At 36.0% G+C, this 25,919-nt stretch overlaps 1 protein-coding gene across 2 annotated transcripts in view; it reads right to left on the bottom strand.

Annotated features, from left to right (window-relative positions):
* The window catches only part of ANGPT1 (angiopoietin 1), a 431,361-nt gene that overhangs the window by 120,265 nt on the left and 285,177 nt on the right, over positions 1-25,919 (bottom strand). For both annotated transcript variants that reach the window (XM_074387042.1, XM_074387043.1), the window contains one exon: positions 12,657-12,845. Coding sequence is in view for 1 of the 2 variants with exons in the window: in XM_074387043.1 (XP_074243144.1) it covers positions 12,835-12,845 (11 nt within the window). In the remaining variant the exon portion in view is untranslated. The remainder of the gene's footprint in view (positions 1-12,656; positions 12,846-25,919) is intronic.

Here is a 25,919-nt window from a genome sequence, read left to right on the forward strand (position 1 = left end):
AGTAATCTGGTATGGGGAGTGTGGAAGGTCGGTATTTACAGCTTTTACACTGCATTATCTAAAATATCAAAAATTATGAGACATGCAAAGAAACAAAAAAGTATGACTCGTGACTGGGGGTGAAGAGGGGAGTGAGGAGAAACATTCAGAAATTACCATGAGAAGGTCCATATGTCAGACTTAACAGACACAGACTTCAAAGCAGCTATTACAAACATGCTCAAAGAATTAAAGCAAATCATGATTAAAGAAGAAAAACATGATAATGTCTCAACAAATAGAGAATATCAAGAAAGAGAAAAAATATAAAAAGAACCAATAGAAATTTTGAAGTTGAAAAGTACAGCTAAAATGAAAAATTTACTCAAGGGGCTCAACAGTAGTTTAAACTGCCAGAAGAATCAACAAGCTTAAAGAACAGGTAGAGAGAGATGATGTAACCAGAAGAACACAGAGAAAAATTAATGAAGAAAAGTGAAAAAATAATAAAGAGAAATGAGAAATGTGGGACAACACTAAGCTTGCCATCACCATGTTTGTTAGTAGAGTTAGAGTGGAAAGAGGAAAGTTTAGAGAAAATAATCAAAGACTACCTAAGTTTGCTGAAAATCATTAATCTATACCTCAAGAATCTCAAGGAATTCCCCCTAAGATAAATGGAAAAGATCCATACACAGACACATCATAGAGAAAATGATAAAAGTCAAAGATAAACAGAATATCCTGAAAGCTATAAGAGAAAAACAACTCATCACATACAAGAGAATAATAATATTAACAACTGACATCTGATTAGAAACTATTAAGGTTAGAGGAAGTAGGATACCATATTATAATTGCTAAAAAAAAAAAAATCACTAAGGATCTTATATCCAGCAAGACTCTGAAAAGTGAAAGCAAAATAAAGATATTCTAAGATAGGCAAAACCTAAAAAATTTTTGCTAGAAGCCTGCATTGCAAGAAATTAGAAGAGAAGTCCTTTCAAGCTAAAAGCAAGTGACACCAGACAGTAATTCAAGCCATGTAAAAAAAAATGAAGTGCTCCAGTAAAAGCAATTATGTAGGTAGTCATAAAAGATTGTAAAAACTACCTATTTCTCCTTCTTTCTCTTAATGGGTCTAAAAATCATATAAAACAAAATGTACATAATAGTGTTATTGGTCTATATGTGAAAATGTAACCTATTTGGCAATTATAGCACAAAGAAGTTGGAAGGGGGGACCCACATTTATTAAAGAAATCACAGCACATGGTAACTTGAATCTATGGAAAAAAATGAAGACATCAAGAAAGAACAAATAAGAAAAATAAAAGTAATATAACTTAACAAACTACATAAATAAAAACTAGCTCTTTTTCATTCTGTCAGCCTCTTAGAACACATAATGCAAAATAATAAATAGAAAAATGTATTGTTGGCTTTCTAACATATGTATATATCATATGTGTGGCAAAAATAGCACTAAAAAAAGGAGGAGGGGGAAAGAGCTACATAGGAGTCACAACTCTATATCTAATTTGAGTAGAGTTATTAATAGTATATATCTAAAGAAGATTCTGGTAAGGTAAGATATACATGGTAAGCCCTAAAGTAACCACTGAGAAGTAACTTTAAAAAATATTAAAAATATTATTAAAGGAATTAAATATGAGTAAATATTTGTGACTTGGGTTAGGTAAAGCCTTCTGTTTAAATATGATGTTTAAAACACAAACAACAAAAAATATAGATAAATATTTCATCAAAATTAAAATATTTGGTTTTTAAAGGGTACTATCAAGTATGTGAAAGGACAACCCACATAATGGAAGAAAATATTGCATTGATAAGTGGCTTGCATTTCTAATGTAAAACAACCTTCTTAAAAAAAAAAAAAAAAGGATTTGCTTTGTCATCCAGGTGGGGGTGCAATGGCATGATATAGCATATTGTAACCTCAAACTTCTGGGTTGAAGCAATCCTCCTGTCTCAGCCTCTCAAGTAGCTGGGATTACAGATGTGCACCACCAAACTTGGTTAATTTTTAAAATTTTTAGTAGACATGAGGTCTCACCATGTTTCCCAGGCTAGTCTTAAACTCCTGGACTCTTGCAATCCCCCTACTTTGACCTCCCAAAGTGCTAGGATTACAAGCTGAGCCACCATGCCCAGCCTGAACTCTTATAATTATAAGAGTTATAAAAGATATAAACCAATAAAAAAATTAAGAAATGGAATATACAGTTCTCCAAAGATGATACACAAACACAGATAAAACATGCTCAGCATTATTATCTAACAGGGAAACACAGGATACATTGAAAACCACAATGAAATACCTCCACATGCCCACTAGGATGGATTTAATTTGTAAAAGTCAGGTAATAACAAGTGGTGGCAGGTATGTGGAAAATTAGAACACTCATTCATTGCTGGTGAGAATGCAAAATGATAAAATAAAAAAAACAGTCTGGCCATTTCTTAAAAGGTTAAACATAGAGTTATCCATTGCTCAGTAACTCTACTCCTAGGAATATACCTAAGAGATATGAAAATATATGTCTTTACAAAAGCTTCTACATAAATATCCATAGCAGCAGTATTCATGATAGCCTCAAAGTGAAAACAACCCAAATGTCCATCAACTGACAAATGGATAAACAAAATGTGGTATGCTCATACACACACACACGCACACATATATGTGTACATATATAGACACATACACACAGATATATGTATGTAATTCCATTTATATAAATTGTCAGTAATAGGCAAATCTATTGAGAAAGTGTTTAATGATTGTCCATGAATGGGAAGATTGGGGCAAAATGGGAAGTGAGTACTAGTGGGTATGGGATTTCTTTCAGGGTAATACTAAAATTCTAAAATTTATGGGGGTGATGGTTGCACAACTCTGAATATATGAAAAGCTAATGGATTTTTCACTTTAAATCAATGAACTATACAGTATGTGAATTATGTATCGAAACTGTCATATGTAAATAAAATAATTACATGTATTAAATACTTACATCCCTTATTACAAAAGCAGCACAAATGCACAAATATACAACACATCCTTCTCTGTAGACGTAGACTATTTTGTCAACTCCCTCTAATGTTAAATACCATGATTCTATGAAAATATTAAAAAATAAAAATTTCTATAATGGCAAGTTGAATGTATTTAAGTAGCAAAGTGTGAAGAGATCTCAAGAATGAGAAGAAAGTGCAGAAAAAAGATGCAGATTTCAGCAAGTCTTGGGGAGTGTTGTTCTGGAGAAGACGAAATGTGGTGAAATCCTTAATGAATAGAGATCACTAGTTAAGTAACAACTCTCTCATGGACAATCATGATTTGTTTTAAAGGTCCTTTCTTCTCTCAAGTACCTGCCATTTTGTCAGGCATTTTTTCCATCACACTTGAATTTTACAAATGATAATACTGTATCACTGTTTTTTAAAAGGCAGCTTTGCTAATTTTTACACAACTAGTATATATGACAGAGTAAAGACTAGAGTTCATAAGTACTATATCACTCTGTTATTATTTAAAATCCTGCATGATTCACAGAACAAATTTTATTAAAACATTTTTCATATTATTTGAGTCAAAATGAAGAAGAGAAAATTTAAATTCATCCTGAAAGTCATTAATATATGAATAAATTCTAAAATTCCCAAAGTTTCTCAGACTTTCAAGAATATTAAGCCTAAAAAAGTAGATCATTTTAGCAATTTTCCAAGTGAAGGGAATGTATTGTTTTTTCTCTTCCTGGACAAATATTAGTGAAAATTTTTATTTCTTGTTTAGTTCTTTTGAAAAATGATTGCACTTGACTGGTAAGTTAGGAAATGATAGTCACATCTAGGAAATATTTTAAGAGGTTCTTTCTCTCTCAGGCTGGAACATGTAACATATCAAATACTTTTTCAACTCAACATATTATGGCAATGTCCCTTATGTAAATAAGATGTCTTAACATAAGCAACACATAATATACTCAAATGTTAAACTCATTTTTATGCTTTAGAGTAGATATTAAAGGGAGAGAAACATCAAACTTGTGAGAATTTAAAAAATTATTTACTGTTTGCAGTTACTTTTGTACAGAAAAAAAGTTCCCAGTGGAGATATAAACCAGCAATGGAATTTTGACAAGGAGGTTTGTGTTATTCCAATTATAATTTACGTCACTAAGAATAATAAATATATTGCTCATAACTTCCTGCTTGTGTGAATCTCCTGAATCCCTTCCTATAGAATGGAATCTTTGATGAGGTCATGCCTTTGCAAACATCGTTTCACCAGCATCTGGTACAAAGATACATTGGGTTTGATTCACACAGGTTGATTTAGACAGAACTATGCTAATGAAAGGAGAGACAAAGGGTGTCCTCCAATTAGCGTGACCAAAGCTTAAACAGATCAGAACTTTACTTTTAAGGATTGATTTATTTAACATTTTACATAGATTTGTTTCCATTCACCTTATAGAAACCTAAACGATTCCCAGGCAGGCAAAATGCCCAACATATCTTTGAGAATAACATGTACATTGCATGCCAGCCGTCTATGTCTTTTGACATAAAGGGGAAATCTTTCTGCTTCTGAATTTGCAGTGACTTACTCTCTTTGGCCAGCGTAACAGAGATATCATGGATCAAGATGAAAGGTAGAAAGAGTAAAAGGTAGATCACAGGGAGCAATTACAGAACGGTAACACAGAGCAGGAAATGCTTGTTTAGATAAATTAGGCATATTAAAGGCTAAATGTCATCCATGGTGACTCCCATCTAGAAAGAATTTAAAACTTTAAAATAGTTTGAGATAAGAGCACATATGGCTTTTAAAAATACATGGTCAGCCAGGCACAGTGGCTCTCGCCTATAATCCCAGCACTTTCAGAAGCCTAGGCCAGCGGGCAGCTTGAGCCCAGGAGTTCAAGACCAACCTGGGCAATATAGCAAAACCTTGCCACTATTAAAAATACAAAAATTAGCCGGGCATGCTGGTGTGCTTCTAGTCCTTACTGGTGAGTTAAAGGCTACAGTGAGCTGTGATCATACCATGGCACTCCAGCCTGGGTGACACAGTGAGATCCTGTCTCCAAAAAAAGAAAGAAAAAAAAAAAAAAAGTAAAGAAAGAAAAAGGAAAAAAAAAACATGGTCACACAAGTACAAAAGTATAATCCAAATACCTCTTAAAAAAAAGGTTATATAAGAAAGATGTCATTAATTAAACTCCCTTCCCACATACACACCAAAATGAATGATTACAAAAAAGCCTAACACTGGAGAAAGACATCTCTGAGTTTCAGTTTTCTTATCTAACAAAAATCACAATAAAAATACTTGCCAGCTTGAACTAGTGACCTCTGAAATTCTTTCCAAATTAGTTCTTCTGATTCTGGGTAAGATATACTTATTATAAGTTCAAGGTGTCACATCTACCAGGAGTATATGAATTTTTAATAAGTAATGAAGAGCCTTCAAAACTCAATGGGGTGAATCTCTAAGGATGAAATGTCACGCAGCCTGACAGGTTTGTGGTGGACATGTATGTGTGTGGTGGGGGGAGGGGAAGTCTTCCCACCACCCTTAAATCATACTGCTGTTTTCCAAGCAATCCCTAACAAAGAGTTCTCAGGCTTAGCTTCACATTAGAATCTGGGGAGCTTTAAATAATCCTGATGCCCAGGCCATACCACAGACCAATTAAATCAGGATCCCCAGGGATGAAATCTGCACATCAACATTTTTTACAGCTTCCTAGGGAACTCCATCGTGCAGCTAGTGATGAGCAATACCACCTCATCCCTTTAGTTCACAGAGGAGAAAACTGAGGCCCTCTGAAGTTAAATGACTGTGTTTATAGGTCAAGCAGTCAGTGATGAAGTCAAGACAAGAGTCTGCATCTCTCAGCTCCTAATCCACTTCTTTCCACCATACTCTTGTCTTCCTATCTCTCTTTATTTCATTTTGTTGCCTATGAATTGGTCTGTGAGCTTAATTTCAGATCTTTCGTTAGGCACTTTTACATTCTCCATGCAAAGATGTGAGCAGCCTCTCCCAGTGCAATATTTGCATATTATTTTCCTCTTCACAGGCATTGTTTTTCTAGGCTTGCCAACTTAGAGGCAACCCTAATTCTTCCCTTTTATTAATGAGAAAATTGAGGCCCAGAGAAGTTATGTGGCTAGCCTAGAATCACTTACTCTAGCAAAAAGTAAAGTCCAGAACTGAAATTGTTTATCATCTTAGATATCTAAGTTTCTTCGACTCTTCCAAGCCCCCAGTTTTGATGATGGGAGTTCTCTGCAGGAGAACTGGCACCTTTCATCAAGAAGCTAAAACACATTTGTCAGAGGAATAGGGGAGCTGAGAGAGGATTGGGTAGCGGCTGCTGTTGCAGCAGGTATCTTACTTTTTATGTTTGGAAGTCAGGGAAAAGTCCAAAGCACAAATTATTGCTTATATGCTAACTCAGCTGATTTGCAGGGCAGCAACCCAGCCCACAGCTCCTGCAGGACGCTTCTTTCACTGAAGTTGGAAGCTTGGGAGCAGTGGGAGGCCAATGCAGGTTTCAGTTCTTCCTTGTGGGTTTCAGTTCAGCCTCACAGGTTCCACATTTCCCTGCTTTCCTCTCATATCTACTCTTTCTTCCTAACGTCCTGCTTTTTGAATTTCCGATTCCAGCACCAGACACAGAAACAATGAACAATAGCCTGAAACCGACTATGTACCACATTTTCTTTATCCAGTCTATCATTGATGGGCATTCGGGTGGTTCCATGTCTTTGCTATTGCAAATAGGGCTGCAGTAAACATACATGTGCATGTTTCTTTATAGTAGAATGATTTGTATTCCTTTGTGTATGTACGCCATAATGGGATTGATGGGATTGCTGGTTCTAGATCCCTGAGGAATCGACATACAGTGTTCCACAATGATTGAACTAATTGATATTCCCACTACCATGGAATACTATGCAGCCATAAAAAGGAATGAGTTCATGTCCTTTGCAGGGACATGGATGAAGCTGGAAGCCATTATCCTCAGCAAACTAACACAGGAGCAGAAAACTAAACAGAACATATTCTCACTCATAAGAGGGTATTGAACATCGAGAACAAATGGATACAGAGAGGGGAATAACACACACCATGGGCTGTTGGAGGGTAGGGGTGAGTGGAGGAAACATAGAGAATGGGTCAATAGATGCAGTAAACTAACATGGCACATATATACCTATGTAACAAACATGCACATTCTGCACATCTATCTCCCCTTTTTGAAGAAAAAAAAATCGACAGGTAATCAATTCTGACAATTACACAAGGCCAAATCCCCATAGTAAATCATATCTCCTAGGGGTTATGCTTTTTCAACTGGATCCCTATCTGACACAGGAGCTAGGACTCTATAATTACAATCAATCAATTGGCATCACTGTCTTAGCCATGACTCCCCTTTGTCTTAAGGCAAAACACTAGAATTGGAAAACCCAAGACCTGCCAACAGAGGGTCTTCGCAACCTTTTGACAACCTGCTGGGAAAGAGAAGTGATTGCCCCTTCTCCATGTTGTCATTGTCTCCACCACTGGCTATTATGTCTTATAGTGGCCTGTTTTGCATATTTGCTTTGACTTGCCTGGACCTACAGCTGTAGTTTCATCCTCCAGTCTACTCAAGTCCAACCAACAACATTCAGCTTTTCCTGTAAGCTTTTTCTGATACCCACTTTGACCATTTCTCTGATTTTTTCATGTCACTGATTTCCATGACTTTTCTATGTCCTCCAGCATGCTATAATTGTTACTAGCTTTCTTACTTTGTCCTTCTCTTTACTTTTTATTAAAATTTGAATCCTTAAATCATTTTTAGCTATGGAAGCAGTAAGACAGAGTTACGAATGTGGTAGAGGCTAAGCAGCTATTAGTAGATCCTTATTGAAGGCCCATTGTTCATGTGTTACTATGTTTGTTGGGTTGAAAGAGTGTTGACAATATGCCTTTGTGCACATGCTTTAAACAGAGCAATAGCACTAACCTAGAGAAACTGCCATCTGTCTGCCTTAAGGACATCTTCATAAGATGCATAGACCTGGTTAATTTTGTTAATTAGTTGAAGACAGACAATGACTACACACACATGTGCACAGACACATTGAGAACTTTTATAGCCACAATATTTTGAAAAGAAATACTTAATGACTCAACAGTAGAGAATAGCTTTCTTTTAACAATGTCTTTATTTAAAGAGAGCTATTCTCTACTATTGAGAATAGCTCTAAAATTGTTTTCAGAGCAATATCAGTTACCCAGTTTCAAAAAAAATTATGACAACACATTATACGAATACTTTAGTCTTGCTCTTACAGTGTGAGAAGATGGACTTGTTTTTGAAAGTTGCGACCTTCAAATTATTGGCTTTTTATACTTATATTCTATGTTTACAAATGCTTATAGCATAGTTTCATACATTTTTAAATAGGGCAATTATGTTATAATTCTGATCTATTGTAATAAAGAGGTATGAACCAGCTGTGGTGGCTCACGCCTGTAATCCCAGCACTTTGGGAGACCAAGGCGGGTGGATCACAAGGTTAGGAGATTGAGAACATTTTGGCCAACATGGTGTAACCTTGTCCCTACTAAAAATACAAAAATTAGCCCAGCATGGTGGCGTGGCCTGTAGTCCCAGCTACTCTGAAGGTTGAGGCAGGAGAATTGCTTAAACCCAGGAAGTGGAGGTTGCAGTGAGCCAAGACGGCCACTGCACTCCAGCCTGGGTGACAAGAGTGAAACTGTCACACACACACACACACACACTCACACACACGTGCGCAAAAAAAAAACCTTAATACTTGAGAAAAGAAAATAATTTACTTATCTAGAATTATAAGGTTTTTAATTTCAGTATAAATATATGCATGACTCTGTGTGTGTGTGTGTGTGTGTGTATATATATGTGTGTGTATATATGTGTGTGTGTATATATATGTGCATGTATATATATGCTCATTCAATACGTGCAGGTTTACATTTGTTTAACTTTTACTTACAAGTATAACTTTAATTAAAACATAATTTTAATGCCCAATATATTTTATTCCATGGATATAACCAGTTTATTTCATCAATCTCCTGCTGTAGAAGATCTGATTTACAAGTAACAGTTCAGCAAATTTCCTTTACCCATGCTTTTTTTTTTTTTTTTTTGAGACAAGAGAGTCACTCTGTCACCCAGGATGGAGTGCAGTGGTGCAATCTCAACTCACTGTAACCTCCACCTCCCAGGTTCAAGCAATTCTCCTGCCTCAGCTTCCCAAGTACCTGTGATTACAGGTGCAGGCCACCACACCCAGTCTGCCCATGCTTTTAATAGTAATTTTAGAATAAGAACTTTAAGGTGAATTCCCTCAAAATATTTGTATTTTTAGTAGAGACAGGTTTTCACTATATTGTCCAGGCTGGTTTCAAACTCCTGACCCCAGGTGATCCACCTGCCTTGGCCTCCCAATGTGCTGGGATTACAGTCATGAGCCATCATGCCCAGCCTGCTCATACTTTTAATAGCAATTTTAGAGTAAGAATTTAAAGGTAAAGTTGCTTAAAATATACGTGTATTTTTAAAAATTTTAATACAGATCTTCTGTTTTTTCTTTTTTTTAATTTAATTTTTTATTGCATTTTAGGTTTTGGGGAACATGTGAAGAACATGCAAAATTGTTGCATAGGTACACACATGGCAGTGTGGTTTGCTGCCTTCCTTCCCCTCACCTGTATCTGTCATTTCTCCCCATGCTATCTCTTTCCACCTCCCTAAGAGTATGCCAATTACATGTTCATCAATAATTTATCCTGCTTTTTAATTTGTGACTAATAAGCATGAATTATATATAATTGTTTTAATTTTGCATTTTCTTGAGGAAAATACACATTTTTACACCTGAGATAACTTAAGATTTGATATATTGAAACATATATTTCTTTAGATAGTGATAGAAAATATTGTTTTCAGAAGAGGGGAAAAATAGCATAACTTTAAAATGAGAGAAACAAGTCCATGCAGGAAAATTGCAAAATAATAATCCTTTTTCTATTCAAAATCAGTGGTGGGTAGGGAGGAGTGAGATCTACCCAAAGTGGGGATTAAGCATCTCTGGATATCAAAGGAGAGTAAGACTGTGATAACAGCTTTGGCTAGAACTCTGAAAATGTTAGATGTTTTAATTGATAAGGCACCAAGCCAAACTTTATCAATCCAAGACTGATAAATGAAGCTAGAGTAGAAACATCCATAGATATTTCTACAATTTTATTTAGCTTAAAATGAGATCCTTGAAGATGAAGATAGTGAATAGCATAGTCCTGTTATGAGAAAAAAGGGAAAGGTCTAAACAATTACTCAGAAATTGTACATTAATTTCATTTGAAAGAGAAACTGTATAGGCTTTTTGTGCAATCAGGTAGGGCTACACTAGGTATGATGGAGATCAGCCCCATGCTTGCATTCCTTGGCTCATCAGAAGTCACTGAAGAGATTGCTACTGTGAAGGTGCTAGGCTATTTTCAGAAGACAAGAGGAAGCACAGAGTAGGTGCTATTATTACTTCGAAGGGAACTCAGTTTCTTATGTGGGTTTAGAGTTGGCATCGTCTACTGAGAGAAGGGTTAACTGTAGTCATAAATAGTCTGTGAACGACTTGGATTGTTCTGAAGTGGTGTGCATGGGGAATTTCTTTTTAACTCTCCAAAATTTGGTAAGAAAAATCTTCCAACAAATGAAATTGTCTATTTAAAAAAAAAAAAAAAAAGACTTGAAAACATGGCAGTTTTAAGCAATGGGCTAGTGTGGCAAATGTGTGAGGGGACTTGCAGACATCTGAACCCACAACTTCTCCAATACATCTGAGGACCTCTGAGAGGCAGAATAGTCTTGAAGGCTTATAATGGCTCAAAGTTCAAAGAAAATACAAGAGGGGAAGATTTAAATGTCAGAAGAGAGATAAAGTATAACCAATTATTCTCTCAGGAAATATTTTCACAACAGTGCTCTTTTATGCATTCTTCACTCTCAGCTTGAGTCTTTGTTGTATCTAAGGTCCCTTGGGCCCACAAAACTGGGCAGAAATTTTCTGAGCCAATAAAATGCTTGACATTTCTCTTCTGACATGCAAGAAAATAGAACAGTCTATCATTTCCTGCTTCAGAACTGGGAAAAAAGGAGCATACCATGTAATTCACCCTCAAGTATCCATTTCAACACAGTGAACACAATGTTAAAAAATTTTTTTAAAAGGAAAATGTCAATTATCTACCTGAGATAGTATATAACCTTTTGTTCCATGGACCCAGTCTTGGCCACTCTAGCAGTTCTCCAGTAAAAATCCAAACCAAATGAAACAAAAATACAAAACCATAAACAAAATCCTCCTTTAAGATCTGAGTCACTGAGTGACTATCCTAATTCAAGAATCTATTTGGATTGCTTCTATTGTCGATTTTCTGTCCTAGTTTATATTTAACTTTCTGTAATCCAGACCTAGTCATTGTGAAATTGAATAACCACAGAACATTTATCAATTCAAATAGTGGAGCCTCTCAGAAAAAGGCTCAATTACTACTTAAGCTAAGCATGCAAAGGAAGAATCCTGCACCTCGGATTTCCCTTGAGTAACCCATTCAGTCCGGGAAACAGCTTCCTGCCTTTGGTTGCATCTAAAACATTCATCAGGGTATCCTTAGACAGAGTGTGCTGCCCTGGCTTGATGTGTGCAGGGTACACAGGACACTTACTTGCACCTGCATGCCCAGATAGTGCCCACAATCTGTATTTTCAGAAACCAAGGACAATAGCATTCCATTTTATTAAGCTACCATCCTAGTTACTGGAGAACATTGAGATCAAAGGTATTGGCAGTGAAACCAGCTTTGGCAAGCCTCTGAGAAGAACATGTCTTTTCTGCCCTAGCTGAGTGTGTTTGCAATATATTTTTCTGAGTTCAAATGGGGTCACCAACCATAATTCTTCACTGTAGCTGCTCTTTAATAATCTAACCTTATTTTTAGCTGACTATGCCCAGCTCTGAGTTACTAGAGAATCTGAAATATTTTATAAGGAATAAGAGACAGACAATCATGGCCACTATGCTAAACTGTTTCTTGTGACATCAACCACCCTTTGTGAGAGGGTTGTGATGGTTGAGGGGGCAACACAGTAGGCAAGAAATGGGAGAAGAGGATTGTTTGCGTTCCCCAGTAAATCAAGAATGAAAGATTTTAGAATCATTTTAAAAGCAGAAAAAACAGTGTTCAGCCAGTGGGAATGTCTCTACAATTAGGCAAAACAAGCAACTGTGCATGTTTAATTACCATAAATTTTCATGACCACTTCAGCATGGAGAATCGGTTTTCCAATCTTCATGCTCTCACACAACATGTATTTCTATGCTATGTCTTAAACCAACCACTTTCTCATCAGAGTTCTGTGTTTCTTGTAACTCTACTAAATTGTATACAACTTACAACAGTGCTCTGTAAACATGGTAAACTTTCATCAAATATTTTTCGATATCTCATTGGTATGATTTTATGGCCATTGCATAGTTCATCATACTCCAGCACACATTCAAATACTTTCCATACTAAACATAAATCATACCTCTTGATGTACCAACGTAAGTCTTCATTTCTTTAGGCTTGGAAATTTCTCAATCTTGAACCACGTCCAGTTAAAAATGTAAATATTCCTGGGTAAAGTCTGCTGTGTCCTCTTACGGCAGTGGGTGCCTGCTCACCTAAGATATTACTTTTTTGTAGGTGTTTTTCTAGCTTCTTCTTTATATATTTTCTGGAGAAAGAATGCAAAAGATATAAATATTTTAATTTCCTTGCAAGGAGCTCAAAATCATTGCCACTTTGTGTTAGTATACCAACTCATTTATTCCAACTCATATTCTTGACATTTTTTACTTGTAACTTCGATTCAGGCAAACATCTGTGGCTTAGAAACAAAATTTGACTCATTTTTTTTAAAGTCCAGAGTAATTTCCTTAGGCTCAGGATTGTTCCTTTTTATGTTTATCTTAAACATTAATTTAGCCTTTTTCTGAGAGGCTCACCATTTGAACTACCATGGTGTTCCTCTTTGGTATTTAGGAGGAAAAAGTATTAATTTTTATAAAACTACGAAGACAAAGATTACTCAAAGCAGTTATGGTCTGTATTCCCCAATTATGCATAGATATTCAGTGCTAGAGAAATAAGATAGAAAATTTCACAATTTCCAAAAATTTATGCTCCAATTGCTTTAATCCACCAGGGAGATATCAGGATTGCTATAGAGGGGGAGGCCTGTTTCTAATTGAGAAAGCCCTGTCCTGCTCACCATCCTTGCTGTCTGTGAATCTGAAGCTTTTTAAAGTTTGGGGACATTCCTTCCCTTGCTCTTCATTATCTTAAGTCCATGAATGTTCTCCACTCTTCTGTGGCTCTTTCAAGAATAATTAGTATACTCATCAATTTCCCTGCCCTGGCTCATTTGACAAACAAGTGCCATATGAGTGAAATACTTGCATTCTGTGCCGAGCAGAATTCCTGGGCAGTTTCTAATTCTGTAGGTTTCACAGCAGTGGTACTCCCAGGAGAGTCATAAGTGAGTATGTGGCAATACAAGGAGTTTTGGACAGCTGACAGGGTTGTGTTACATCTTTGAATTGGCCTTTCATTTCAGTGATTAACAGGTAAGTTTCAGGAAGCCTTTTGTTTAAGCTCCATTTAATTCAACAGCCTGCTTTACTTTGTTCCCAACTCTAAGAAACCAGAATACCAGACTTCCAGAAGAATATTTCTGCACACATATTTTAGAAATGACATAACTAGAAAAATCAAATGCAAAGCCTAGTAGTAAGCATAATTTCCTGAGTTTTTAAAATAATTTAATAAACAATAAATTATTTCAGGTTATATGTCTCCCTAAAAACTTTTCTTAATAGCACATTATAAATTATGACTGTGAAGCAATAAGATTAATCCTAAATTGGCCATTTTCCTGGTTTTCTCCCTTTTCTCCCCAAGTGCCTATACCTGGGTAATATAGTTGCTATTGCAAGTGATGATTAGAAAGGAGAGAGGGGGATGTAATAATATAATTCGTGAATATTTGTTTTCATGGAGTGTTAACAAACAGCAAAGATTAGTGAGTGGGCAAGATAACTCTATTGAGAAGTTTCTCCAAGTTTCATTGGTGTCTCTTCATTCATCAAGCGTATGTGAAATACCCACTGCATACTCAATATTACACTTGGCTCTGTGTGAGTATCAAGAAAAAACTACATTGTTTCTGCCTTTCTGAGAATGAGAGACAGACCAGTGACACATAAAGTAAAGAGGAATATACATAGCTTAAAAGGTGAGAGAGTTAAAAATAGAAGAAATGGCACCCTGGAGTTGAGGCTGTCAGAAGTTTCTTGACTTTTGAGAAAGAAAAAGGAAAGGTGTTGAAGGCAAGAGACACAGAAGCAATGAGAATAAAGTACGTACACCAGAAGAGGAAGGCTGAGTCAGCGGGACACACTGGAAGGAGTAGGATGTCATTTGAATGGCTATGGAATCTGCTTTTCACAGTTTAAGAATAATGGAACTCACAGTGTCAGCAAAACTCTAGCTTCTTAATCAGGACTCTGATGCGGATGAAGCTTTTGTATCTTTTCTTACTGCCATCTGAATTAGACTTGATGTTCAGGAACAGTTAAAGTTCGCATATGAAAGAACAACTTGGGCAAGCCAATCAAGCATGACTAATACAAATAATCAAGAGAGCGCTCAGAACCATCTAATGTTGGTTGGTTATCCTGAGGTTAATATTAACTAAAATTGATTGATATTAGTACATTTGTTTAATGGTTTCAAGTAATTTTAAATATTGTTTAAGAGTCCTTTGGCCAGGTTTCCAAGTGATCTTTCTTAAATAATTACAAGGCAAAATTATTACCCGAGATGTGATCAAATCCAGACATCTAAGACAGGAAACCTACAAAGCAGGTTATTGACATACTCTATGCCCTATCATGACACTTAAAGCCCTGGAAAAATGAGGGCTTCTTATTTACAAGTTTATGAGGTCCACTGTAACCAACGATTACCTCGTAATCCCTGTAGTCAGTATTCAGAGAGATCTTGCCAATAATGTAACTATTTGAAAGCAGCATTGTCATTATAAAGTCTAGATTTAAAGTAGGGATTTATGATTGGTACAATGCTCATGATATGCATTGTAGTGTGAATTCGGCTATGATATAGTTTCACATTCACTGGACATGTTTTAAAAGCAAAACTTGGCTTTAGTTTTAGTCGATGGTTTCTTCTTTATCTAAAACAGCCGAGAGCATTTATCAATGCATCAATCAAAATTTCAGAGATTTTGGAATGTGAATTATTAATGGACTCAGGGGAGCCTTTGCAAATTGTCTACCTGAAATGACTTAAATGCTATTTTTATTTTTAATGTGAATATTAAAGTTATTTGATTATAGCAATTTTGTCTTAAAGTCACTCAAGAACAGATTCATGACCCTTCTTTTAAGCTGAGTTTAAAGTTTAGAGAGATTCCAGAGGATAAGTAAACATTGTAATCAATACCACCCTTTTGACAACACTCAAGGAAATAAATAAAAAGAAACAAGCTTTTCTTCTAAAGTGAAATGTAAATTAACAAGACTTGCAAAATGTAGTTTTCATGATGTATTTTGGCTGCATCCTCAGTGATGTTTTCAAAACATGGAAATTAAACTAGAGCATCGTGAATTTAGAATCCAGCATACTTTGGAACCAGTAGGAACACTTCCATATGCTATAACTTTGTGGGCATTACTTTGATGTCAATTTATTCTTTTGTATGTATTCATTTAGCACTTAATATATTGTACTTGTTATGAAAAATAATAGAATACATAAAGAAATTGGAAGAAAACTACTTGCCATGATCCATTCTCCCATTATCTCAAGATATTTTTTCCAGGTTTTCAGACTGTTTGGACCATGATTCCTTTATTTTCCTCACATAATCTAAAGAAAGTTTCAACTGGAATCTAAAGATTGATTCCGCTTAAAATATGGTTGGGTTAGTCTCGGTTGATTATTGATGAAACTTTAGAAATGATCAGTATGTACCCCCCTGCCCAACACACCCAGCTTTTTAAGATTAATATTTCAAGGGGGCTGCTTTGGGTAGCTTTTCATTTTCTTTAAAGGAAAATGCTCCTGAAATAATTTCTAACTCAATAAAAAAGATTGTTCTAGATTTCAGATTGTCATAGAAGTATAGAGATAACAAGAGTGAAATAGCTGAAGTAAACCAATGCCCAGCTTGATTTCAGGGGTCGGAAGGAAGAAGGCAAAGAGTGCAAATAAGGATACATGCATGGCCAACATTTAAGCTACTCTTCTTTTAAGCGTTTATAAACTCAGTAGAGAAATGCTGTGTGTATGTGTGTGTGTGTGTGTATCTAATCATGTTAGAGTCTTTGAGAACCATATTTACTATGGACAGAAAAACTAATTCAAATTAAATGGACAACACAAAAGAGAGGCAGGCCACTGTTACATGTAATTCCTCCATGTGTTTAGTAAAGTATGGGTTTCTTCTCTTGCTATTGCAAGAATATATTGCAAATATTATGAACAAAGAACGGAGGACAAAAATAAACTAGGAGAAAGAGTTAAAGTGATCTCCACATTGGCTGCCTGTAAGAATTGCAGTGGTTTGTTGCTCCTGTTACCAACAATAACAAGCAAGATAGGAACATGGCCTTGGGGGCAAATAGCAAGCTTTGTATTTGTCTATAGGATGATATGTTTGCAGACCGTGAAACACTTGGGCAAAAATATCTGAAAGCTTAAAATGCAGGCTGAGACGGGGAGCAGTAAGATTGATTCAGAAAGATAGTTTGGGAATGATCTACAGGATAATGCTGTGTAGGGAGAGGGTAGTTGTCTGTTAGGGAAAGGAGGCTCTGGGCACTATTTACTCCAGGAGCCAAGCCAAGTTGGAGCCAGTCCCAGGTACAGAGGCAGCAAGATGAGGGAGAAATGCAGAAGGCACTTTCCTGGAGTCTAGAATTTCAAAATTCTGTATCTATTCTCTTCCTGGATCTTCCTATGGTTTGCAATTCAGAGCTTAAAACTAACAAAGGAAAAAAAAATATTCCTGAAAGGCAAGAGAAGACAAATGCCTGTAAGAATGAGGACAAGCAATCAGAAGATGGAGGTGCTCACACAGGTCAAGTACAATGAGGGTGGGTGCATGGGACGTTCATCCACTTTACATAATTCTATTTGAGGTAATTTGCCACAACATTTTAATGTGTCATATGAAATATGTTTTTGATTCAGGCTTTAATTGCACTTCTTTTCACTGACATTATAAATCAGCATTTCAGATGTAGTTTTCTTTTCTGTGCAGAGTACCTTGATAATTTCTGGGTAATAGAGAAGACAACGTTAACGTGTTGGCAGTGTGAGAAACTAAGACTGATAAAGAAACACTGAATAGAGGTTGGAAATGTGCATAGTTAAGTACTAAACTGTGAGAATTATAAGTCGGTTGTGGTTAGAGAATTTCACAATTTGCAGAATCAGTGCAGGCTAGAAAAATTAGGAAAGAGTTCATGGAAGAAGAATATGAGCTGGGCTTTGAGGGATGCTTAGGATATGACTGACAAGGAAGAAGAAGAGCATTACAGGTACAGAAAAAGGCACTCAGGTGGGAATAAAGATTATCTAGATTAAGGAGAACTCAGAAACCAGTGTGAAGAATTTAAATTTCAAGCTGTGTCTAGGCGACTCACCTGTCTTCACTTTTGGAAAGTGAGGCTCGATTGCAGTTGACTAGGTACCCGATTTGGGGGGATTTATGAGCAGCTGTGAAGTGATGGCGGCAGTGTCCCCTTTCTACACTATAGCTAATGAAAAGGCCACTGTGCTGAAGTTCCTTCACCTCACTGGAAATGCTCCATGTTCCATTAGCAGCCCATAGCTGGTCCTGGGAGCTGCAGCTCCACCATGCCAGAACCAACACCATCCTGCAGCCCTTCCTCTCCTCCAGAACCTATTAAGTCTAACACTCAGATAAATCAAAGCCTTATGCTTAAGACTTGGCAATTATATAATGTCAGTATGTTAAACGAAAGTTACAAATTTAACTCTCAACACAGAATGCTTCATGTAGTAAATGGCAACAAATGGACTATGTGTTTTCTTATTCTCTGCAACAGCATACCCTAATACCCTAATTTATCCATTCCACCTTGAATTTCATTTCTACCACTTAAATACGGTATTTGTTTTCACACTAGTGTAGATGAATACCCGAGACTGAGTAATTTATAAGGGAAGTTTATCTGACAGTTCAGCATGGCTGGGGAGGCCTTGGGAAACTTACGATAATGGTGGAAGGCAAAGGAGAAGCAAGCACCTTCTTCACAAGGCGGCAGAAAAGAGAAAGCGAGCAGGCGAAGACGGCCACTTATAAAAAGATCAGATCTCGCGAGAACTGACTGCGTATTATGAGAACAGCACGGGGGAAACCACTCCCACGCTCCAATCACCTGCTACCAGGTCTCTCCCTCCACACGTGGGGATTACAGTTGGAGATGAGATTTAGGTGAGGACACAAAGCCAAACCATATCAAATACTATTAAACTTTTAATTTTCTTTTTAGGAAAAAAACCTGCTCCTGTTCCAGTTACCAACAGTGATTTGCAAAGTGTGAATTCCTGACCAGCAGCATCAGTATGACCTTGGAATTTATTAGAAATGTACCTTCTTGACCCCATCTAGGCCTGCTGAATCAGAAATTCTGCAGGTGTAGCTCAGCAATGTGTGTTTCCAAAAGTCATCCAAGTGATTCTCAGGAGTGCTTGAGTAGAGAACTACTCACCTGCAGGATACAGTGATGACTCCTTAGAATATAACTCGAGGCTCTTTATGGTCTTCCTAACTTTTGCAGCCTCCTTTAGCCCTAGCCTGTCACCCAGCTTCCACACTGAGGACATACATATTATACATAGACACATGCACAATTCTCTGAGTCTCCTGACCATACCAAGCACTTTGCTTTTGTATTATCTTTACTATCCCGTCTAGACCCTACTTCTCTCACTCTGGCAAAACTTTACTTTTCTTTCCAAGTTTACCTTCAACATCACCTCCTCCATAAAGTTTTCCTTGTTTCTGATCAGCAGTTACTGTCTGCTATATTCCTGAAATCATTGTTTATATTCTGCTAATAAAATAATTATCACTATTAATTGAATGTTCTGTTTACATATGTCTAGCTTAAGGATAGGATTCTTTTATGCAACTGTGAAATAGGAGCTAGCAGTGTTGGGCACATTGCTAAGACTCATTAATGCTTGTTTAAACCACACAAATTAAAGACATGATTTAACAAAGCAACAATTATATATTCAAATCACCAAATTAGTTTCTCCAGCCCATATTTCCCATGTGCTAGTTGTTACAGTTTTTGAAAAGTGGTAAACATTGAGGAATGTATCTATATGAACTCTGTGTGTTCTCTTCCTTATCAGCAATAGCTGACTCAGTGGCAGTGAGAGGCCACCCACAGTACACTGAAGCAGCAGTTTGCTACCAGCAATGATTTGGTTAACCTTTGATTAAACATAGGAATTTAAAGCATGAAAAGGTCTGGAACCTGACACAACCCTTTGACATCCTGCTGTCTGTCATTAATGATAATCCACCATTAGATGTTCAGCTTTGAAAATGGAATTAGACGACTTCAGTTTTCAACCCTAACCCTGATGTACTGTAAAGTGAACCCTGCTGTGTTTGGAGACTTCCTGATTTACTGCTTTGCCTTTTAACTATTTTCAGGCAGATGGAGGTAGGGGGAGGGTAAAGAAGTCCAGGGATCAACTGAGTACAAACAAGGCATCTTAACCACCATCAAGGGAAGCAACTTTCTGCTTAGATAAGTCACCAGGTCAAAAGAGCTTTATTCCCACAGTTGATTTTATCTTGTTCTTTTTATTTTTTTCCAAACTAGGTGTAAGAATTTTCTTGCTGGGACATTATGCAAGAAATATTTGGTATCCTTTTACACTTCCTTTTAAAAACAAAAGCAATAATGTTAGAGCTCCCTGGGGTCCCTCCTCTCCAACATTTTTTTTTCCTTCTTAACCATAACGTATTGGTGCAGCTGAAGGCCCCACACCCCATTTCAGGGGTAGCACAATGTTCCCAGTAGGGTACAGTACATGCCTAAATGCTTGTTGAATGAACAAATGACCAGACCTGACTCCTAGTTCCATAGCTGTGGTTTACACATAAAAGCAAATTTCAGACAGCAATAAAACTACAAGCAATTGACCCAGACCTCTTCCTGTTAACAGTCGACTTGTTATTCTTTGGTTCACTTTCTTTCTTTGGCTTTTGAATCCCTGGCTTCACCTCCCTACTCCCACCTCCCAGACTTTTTGGCTAATTAGAGTTGAGAATCTCTCTCAACTTAGCTCAGTTGACTCCTGGGATTTCAGTGTTCCTGAAAACATTGGTAAGCAATTCCTCCTCCAGTATTTACCCTGAAGAACCCTGGTAGAGAAACATAGTTCATCTCTCCCATCCCCTGTATACAGGAGAGAGATTTGAGCATCATTTCTCACCTACCTAGGTGAGAAGGATTGGGGAGAACTGTATTTTCTTTGGATCCTTCGCAGATATCATGACGGATCATTTTTGTTCTCTTTCCCAAATGTTATTACATCATTTCACTGCCATACAAAGACTTTCCAAACTGTAGTAACCCCAATAAAATTTTTATTTCAAGAAAGGGTATGTGACATTGCCATTACCACTATAGCAACTACAACAGCTTTACAGTACTTTGGGACTCTGTGAGCTATTCCAGATTAAATCACCTGGCCACTGTGCTGGGAAATTGTACTTTATTTAACAAACACACACAACATTTACCATAAATCAGACACTGTTCTATGTGCTCCACATGTATTAATTCACTTACATTTTAAAACAATGTAAGAGGCAGGTACTATCGTTAGCCCCATTTTAAAAAGAGGAAAGTGAGACAGTTACGTACCCAAGATGAAACAGGTAATGAATGACAGAGTTGAGTTCCAAATCTAGCTAAGTACTCCAACTACAATCTGTGCTCATAACCATTTTATGTTAATTCCCTACCTGATTCCATGTAGTAGTTAGGATTCTCCAGAGAAACAGACATGGATTATGCATTATATGGATGACATAGAAGATTTATTATAAGAAATGGTTCACATAATTATCGAAGCCAAGGCATCCCACCATCTGCTGTCTGCAAGCCAGGGAACTTGGAAAGCTAGTGTGTAACTCAGTCTGAGTCCAAAGGCCTGAGAACTGGGGAGCTGATGCTGTAAATCCCAGTGATGCAACTTCTGCAGTCCCAAGGACTGAGTACTAGGAGATCTGATGTCCCAGGACAGAACAATATGGATGTCTCAGCTCAAGAAGAGAGAGAGAAAATTTACCTTTCCTTTGCCTTTCTATTCTATCTGTGCCCTCAATGAACAAGATGCTGCCCACCCACACTGGTGAGGGCAAATCTTTACTCAACCTACCTATTCAAATGCTGAGCTCTTCTGGAAACACCTTCATAGGCACAGCCAGACATAATGTTTTAGTATCCCATAGCCCAGTCAAGTTGAGACATGTAATTAACTATCACAACCCATCTGGCATTTCTCAAAGCAGCTTGAGTAATAGATATATTATTCAATGATATCATTAAATATAATTACTGATAAAATAATAACAAGATGTGTTTTTACTAATAATAAGATGAAAAATAAGATAATTTCTCCTTTTTTTGAGGTTATGGTCCATGTTCTGGTATATGCATACCCTCGTATGTATACATATTAGATACAGTTTTGGTATTTATTTTTAAATGAGATTACCATCATTTTTTACATCAGACACAGGCACTATAATATTTTTTTCTTTGTGGTAAACAAAAAACCATCAAATTTGCCATTTTAACCATTTTATATATACAATTATATTCACAATGTGTATAGCCATCGCTACTATCTACAATTTTGTATTACCCCAAACAGAAACCAGTAAGCAATAATTCCCCACTTGCTTCTTTTGTAACCACTAATATAAGTTCTATCCCTATGAATTTGTCTATGCTAGATATTCCACATAAGTGGAATAGTAGGATAGTTGTCCTTAGGTATCTGACTTATTTCACTTAGTGTGATGTTTTCAAGGTTCATCCATGTTATGCATATATCATAACTTCAATTTTCATTATGATTGAATAATATTTCATTGTGTGTATTTAACACATTTTTTATCTGATCATCTGTTGATGGACACGTGGATTGTTTCCAACTTTTGGCTATTGTAAATAATGCTGAGATGAATATTGGAGTACGTGTTTCTGTTAAAGTTCCTGTTTTGAATTCTTTTGGAATTGAGGTCGTGTCGTTTTTTAAGGAACCACCAAACTGATTTCAACAGCATCTTTATCATTTTACAACTCCACTAACTATGTATGATTTCTCTGAATGTTCACCAGCACTTGTTATTTTCCATTTTGTATTATTATGCTATTATAAGATGAAGCAGTATCTCATTGTGGTTCTGATTTGAATTTTCTTAATGACTATGATGTTGAACGTATTTTCAAGTGCTTATCGGTCCTTTGTATATCTTCTTGGGAAAAATATAAATTCAAGTCCTTTGCCTATATTTTAATATAAATATTAAATAAAATATTTATTTTTCTGTTATTGAGTTGGGGGAGTTCTTTATATATTCTGGATATTAATTCTTTGTCATGTGTGTGATTTGTAAACATTTTCTTCCATTCTTCAGATTGTCCTTTTGCTTTCTTGATGATGTTCTTTGATGCACAAATGTTCTTGATTTTGTTGAAGTCTAATTTACCTAGTTTTTCTTTTGTTACCTGTGCTATTAGTGTCATATTTAAGAAATCATTGTCAGTACAAAGGTCGTGAAGATTTTCTCGTATGTTTTCTTATGTTTTGTTCAATTTTGTGTAAATTTTTGTATACAGTCAAGGTAAGAGTCCAATTTCATTATTTTGCATGTGGATATCCAGTTTTACCAGCACCAATTTTCCCATTTCTTGTTGAAGAAAATGTTCATTCCTTGTGGAGTGGTATTGACATCCTTGTGAAAAATTATTTGATCACGTATGCAAGGGCATACATATGTGCGTTCTCTGTTCTATGTCATTGATCTATGTGTCTATACTTATGCCAGTTTCACATTGTTCTGATTACCATAAAAAATTAGTATTTACACAACAACATTCTAGTCTGTATAGTTAGATCATTTGTATTCCATAAAAGACTGAGACTAATTACCCTAACATGCAATTCTAATGTTAGAGAACTAGTATCCATTAATATCTAATTTCTTCTCAGAGAAAATGAAGTCTACAGTCACTCTTTATTCCTCTTACATAATTCTAGAAAAATTCTAATCTACTTCTGTCTTAATAGATTTGTATTTTGTGGACATTTATATAAATGAAATTATGTAATATGCAGTACTCACTCCTAAAGCTGTGAGGGTCCTATGACTAGTTCTGGCCAGTAGGCTCTGAGCAAATATGACATACATCACTTCTAGGCCAAGGCATAGGAGAGTGGCCTTGAGGCCCCCCTTCTCTCTTCTCCTCCTTTGGCAACCAAATATGTGAGATTTAGAGAATCAGCCACATATATGGAGCCCAGCCTGTGTTTCTGGATGACTACTTGGAACAGAAACCTCCCTCCTGACATTAGCTCACCACAGGTAGACAAGTAGTATGTATGACAAATGGCTTTGTGTTGTGCAAATATGCCACAAGGATTTGAAGATGTGTTTAAATATCATACATGTTCTCAAATATGTCATCCCAAACCAAGAACAGCAGCTTCAACAAGGCACTTATTAGCAATGCAAATTTTCAGGCCTCACTGGGACATGCTGAGTCAAAAACTCTGGGGATGGAGCCCAGCCATTTGTATTTTAATAATCCCTAAAGGGTATTCTGATATAAGTTAAAGTTTAAATACCACTGCAATAGCATAATCTAGCCTATCCTTTTTAATACTTAATAATGAGTTTTTCAACTTGTTAAATAATTAAATATAGTCTTAGAGGAAAAGGAAAGCAGTAACTGTATATTTTTCACTAGAATCTTCCTTACCAATCCTACTACTATTACTTTAGTTCAAGGGTATATTGAGTTTAGCCATAGTATAGTATAGGTCAAGAGTATTTAAAGACTATTGTAAATAAAGATTTGGGTCATATTAAACATGATATAGGCAAAATTTGTGCTTAATAATTGATGATTCTCTTTCTTTTCCTTTCAGATCCTTGGTACTTTTTGAATAGACTAAGGCAGAAACTCCCAATTCTCCCTATGTTCAATTTCTCTTCACTCTAGTTCCCATATATTGATTGCATTTAACCTTTCAGAGAAATTTGGCTTTGGTCATATCATTATTTTTAACAGTTTTATTGAGATGTAATTTGGAAATACATAATTTACCCATTCAAAGTATACAATTCAATGGTATTTAGCACATTATCAAAGTTGTGCAGCCATCACCACAATCTAAATTTAGAATATTTTCATCATCTATAAAAGAAACCCAGTAGTCTTTATGGTGACTCTCTACCCCTCTTACCTAATTCTAGAAAAATCCTAATCTACCCCTGTCTTTATAGAGTTATCTATTTTAGACATTTTATATAAATGACATTATATATTATGTAGTACTTTGTGATAGGTTTCCTCCACTTAGCATAGTGTTTTCAAGGCTCATCCATGCTGTGTCGTGTCTCAATAACATTTTCTTTTGTGGTTGAGTAACATGCAATTTTAAGGTGGTAGTACACTTTTTTTATGCATTTATCAATTAGTAGACATTTGAGTTGTTTCCACTTTTTGGCTATTATGAATAATGCTGCTGTGAACATTTGTGTACAAGTTTTGTGTGCTCATATGTTTTTATTTCTGGTAATTATGAACCTGGTAACAGATTGTTGGAGTATGTGGTAACTCTATGTTCTTTTAATTTTTTTATTTTTATGAATTCATAATAGTTGTACATATTTATGGGGTGCATGTGATATTTGATATGTTTAACATTTTGATAAAGTTCCAAAACATTTTGCCAAAGAGGTTGCACCATTTTACGTTTCCATCACAATATATGAGGAGTCAAGTTGCTCTCACCCTTGTCAATACTTGTTATTATTTATATTTATGATTAAGGCAAGCCTAGTAGTTATAGAGTGGTATCTTATTGTGACTTCCATTTGAATGTCCTTAATGATTAATGCTATTGAGAATCTTTCCTTGATAATTGACCAGTGGTATATTTTCTTTGACGAAATATCTATTCAACTCTTTTGCAATATTAAAATTGAATTGTTTATCTATATATTGTTAAATTGTAAGTGTTCTTCATGTAACCTGGATACATGTCCCTTATCAAAGGTATGATATGCAAATGTTTTCTCTCATTCTGTGAGTTGTCTTTTCACTATCTTGATTACATAATTTGCAGCAAGAGTTTTCAATTTTGATGAATTCTATTGTATTTTTCCTTCATCACTTGTATTTTTAGTCCCATATTTTAAAAATAATGGCCTAACCAAAAGTCTTGAAGATGTTCCCATCCAAAAGTTGTATAGTTTTGCTTTCAATTTAAGTCATTGATCTATTTTAAGTTTTTTATTGGTTTGTTTATACTGTGAGATAGGAGTTCAACTTCATTCTTTTGCAGTGGACATCTATATTAGTCGGTTCTCATGTTGCTAATAAATACATACCTGAGCCTGGGTAATTTATAAAGAAAAAAGGTTTAATTG

The sequence above is a fragment of the Saimiri boliviensis genome, chromosome 15, assembly GCF_048565385.1.
Source record: "Saimiri boliviensis isolate mSaiBol1 chromosome 15, mSaiBol1.pri, whole genome shotgun sequence".
Lineage (NCBI taxonomy): Eukaryota > Metazoa > Chordata > Mammalia > Primates > Cebidae > Saimiri > Saimiri boliviensis.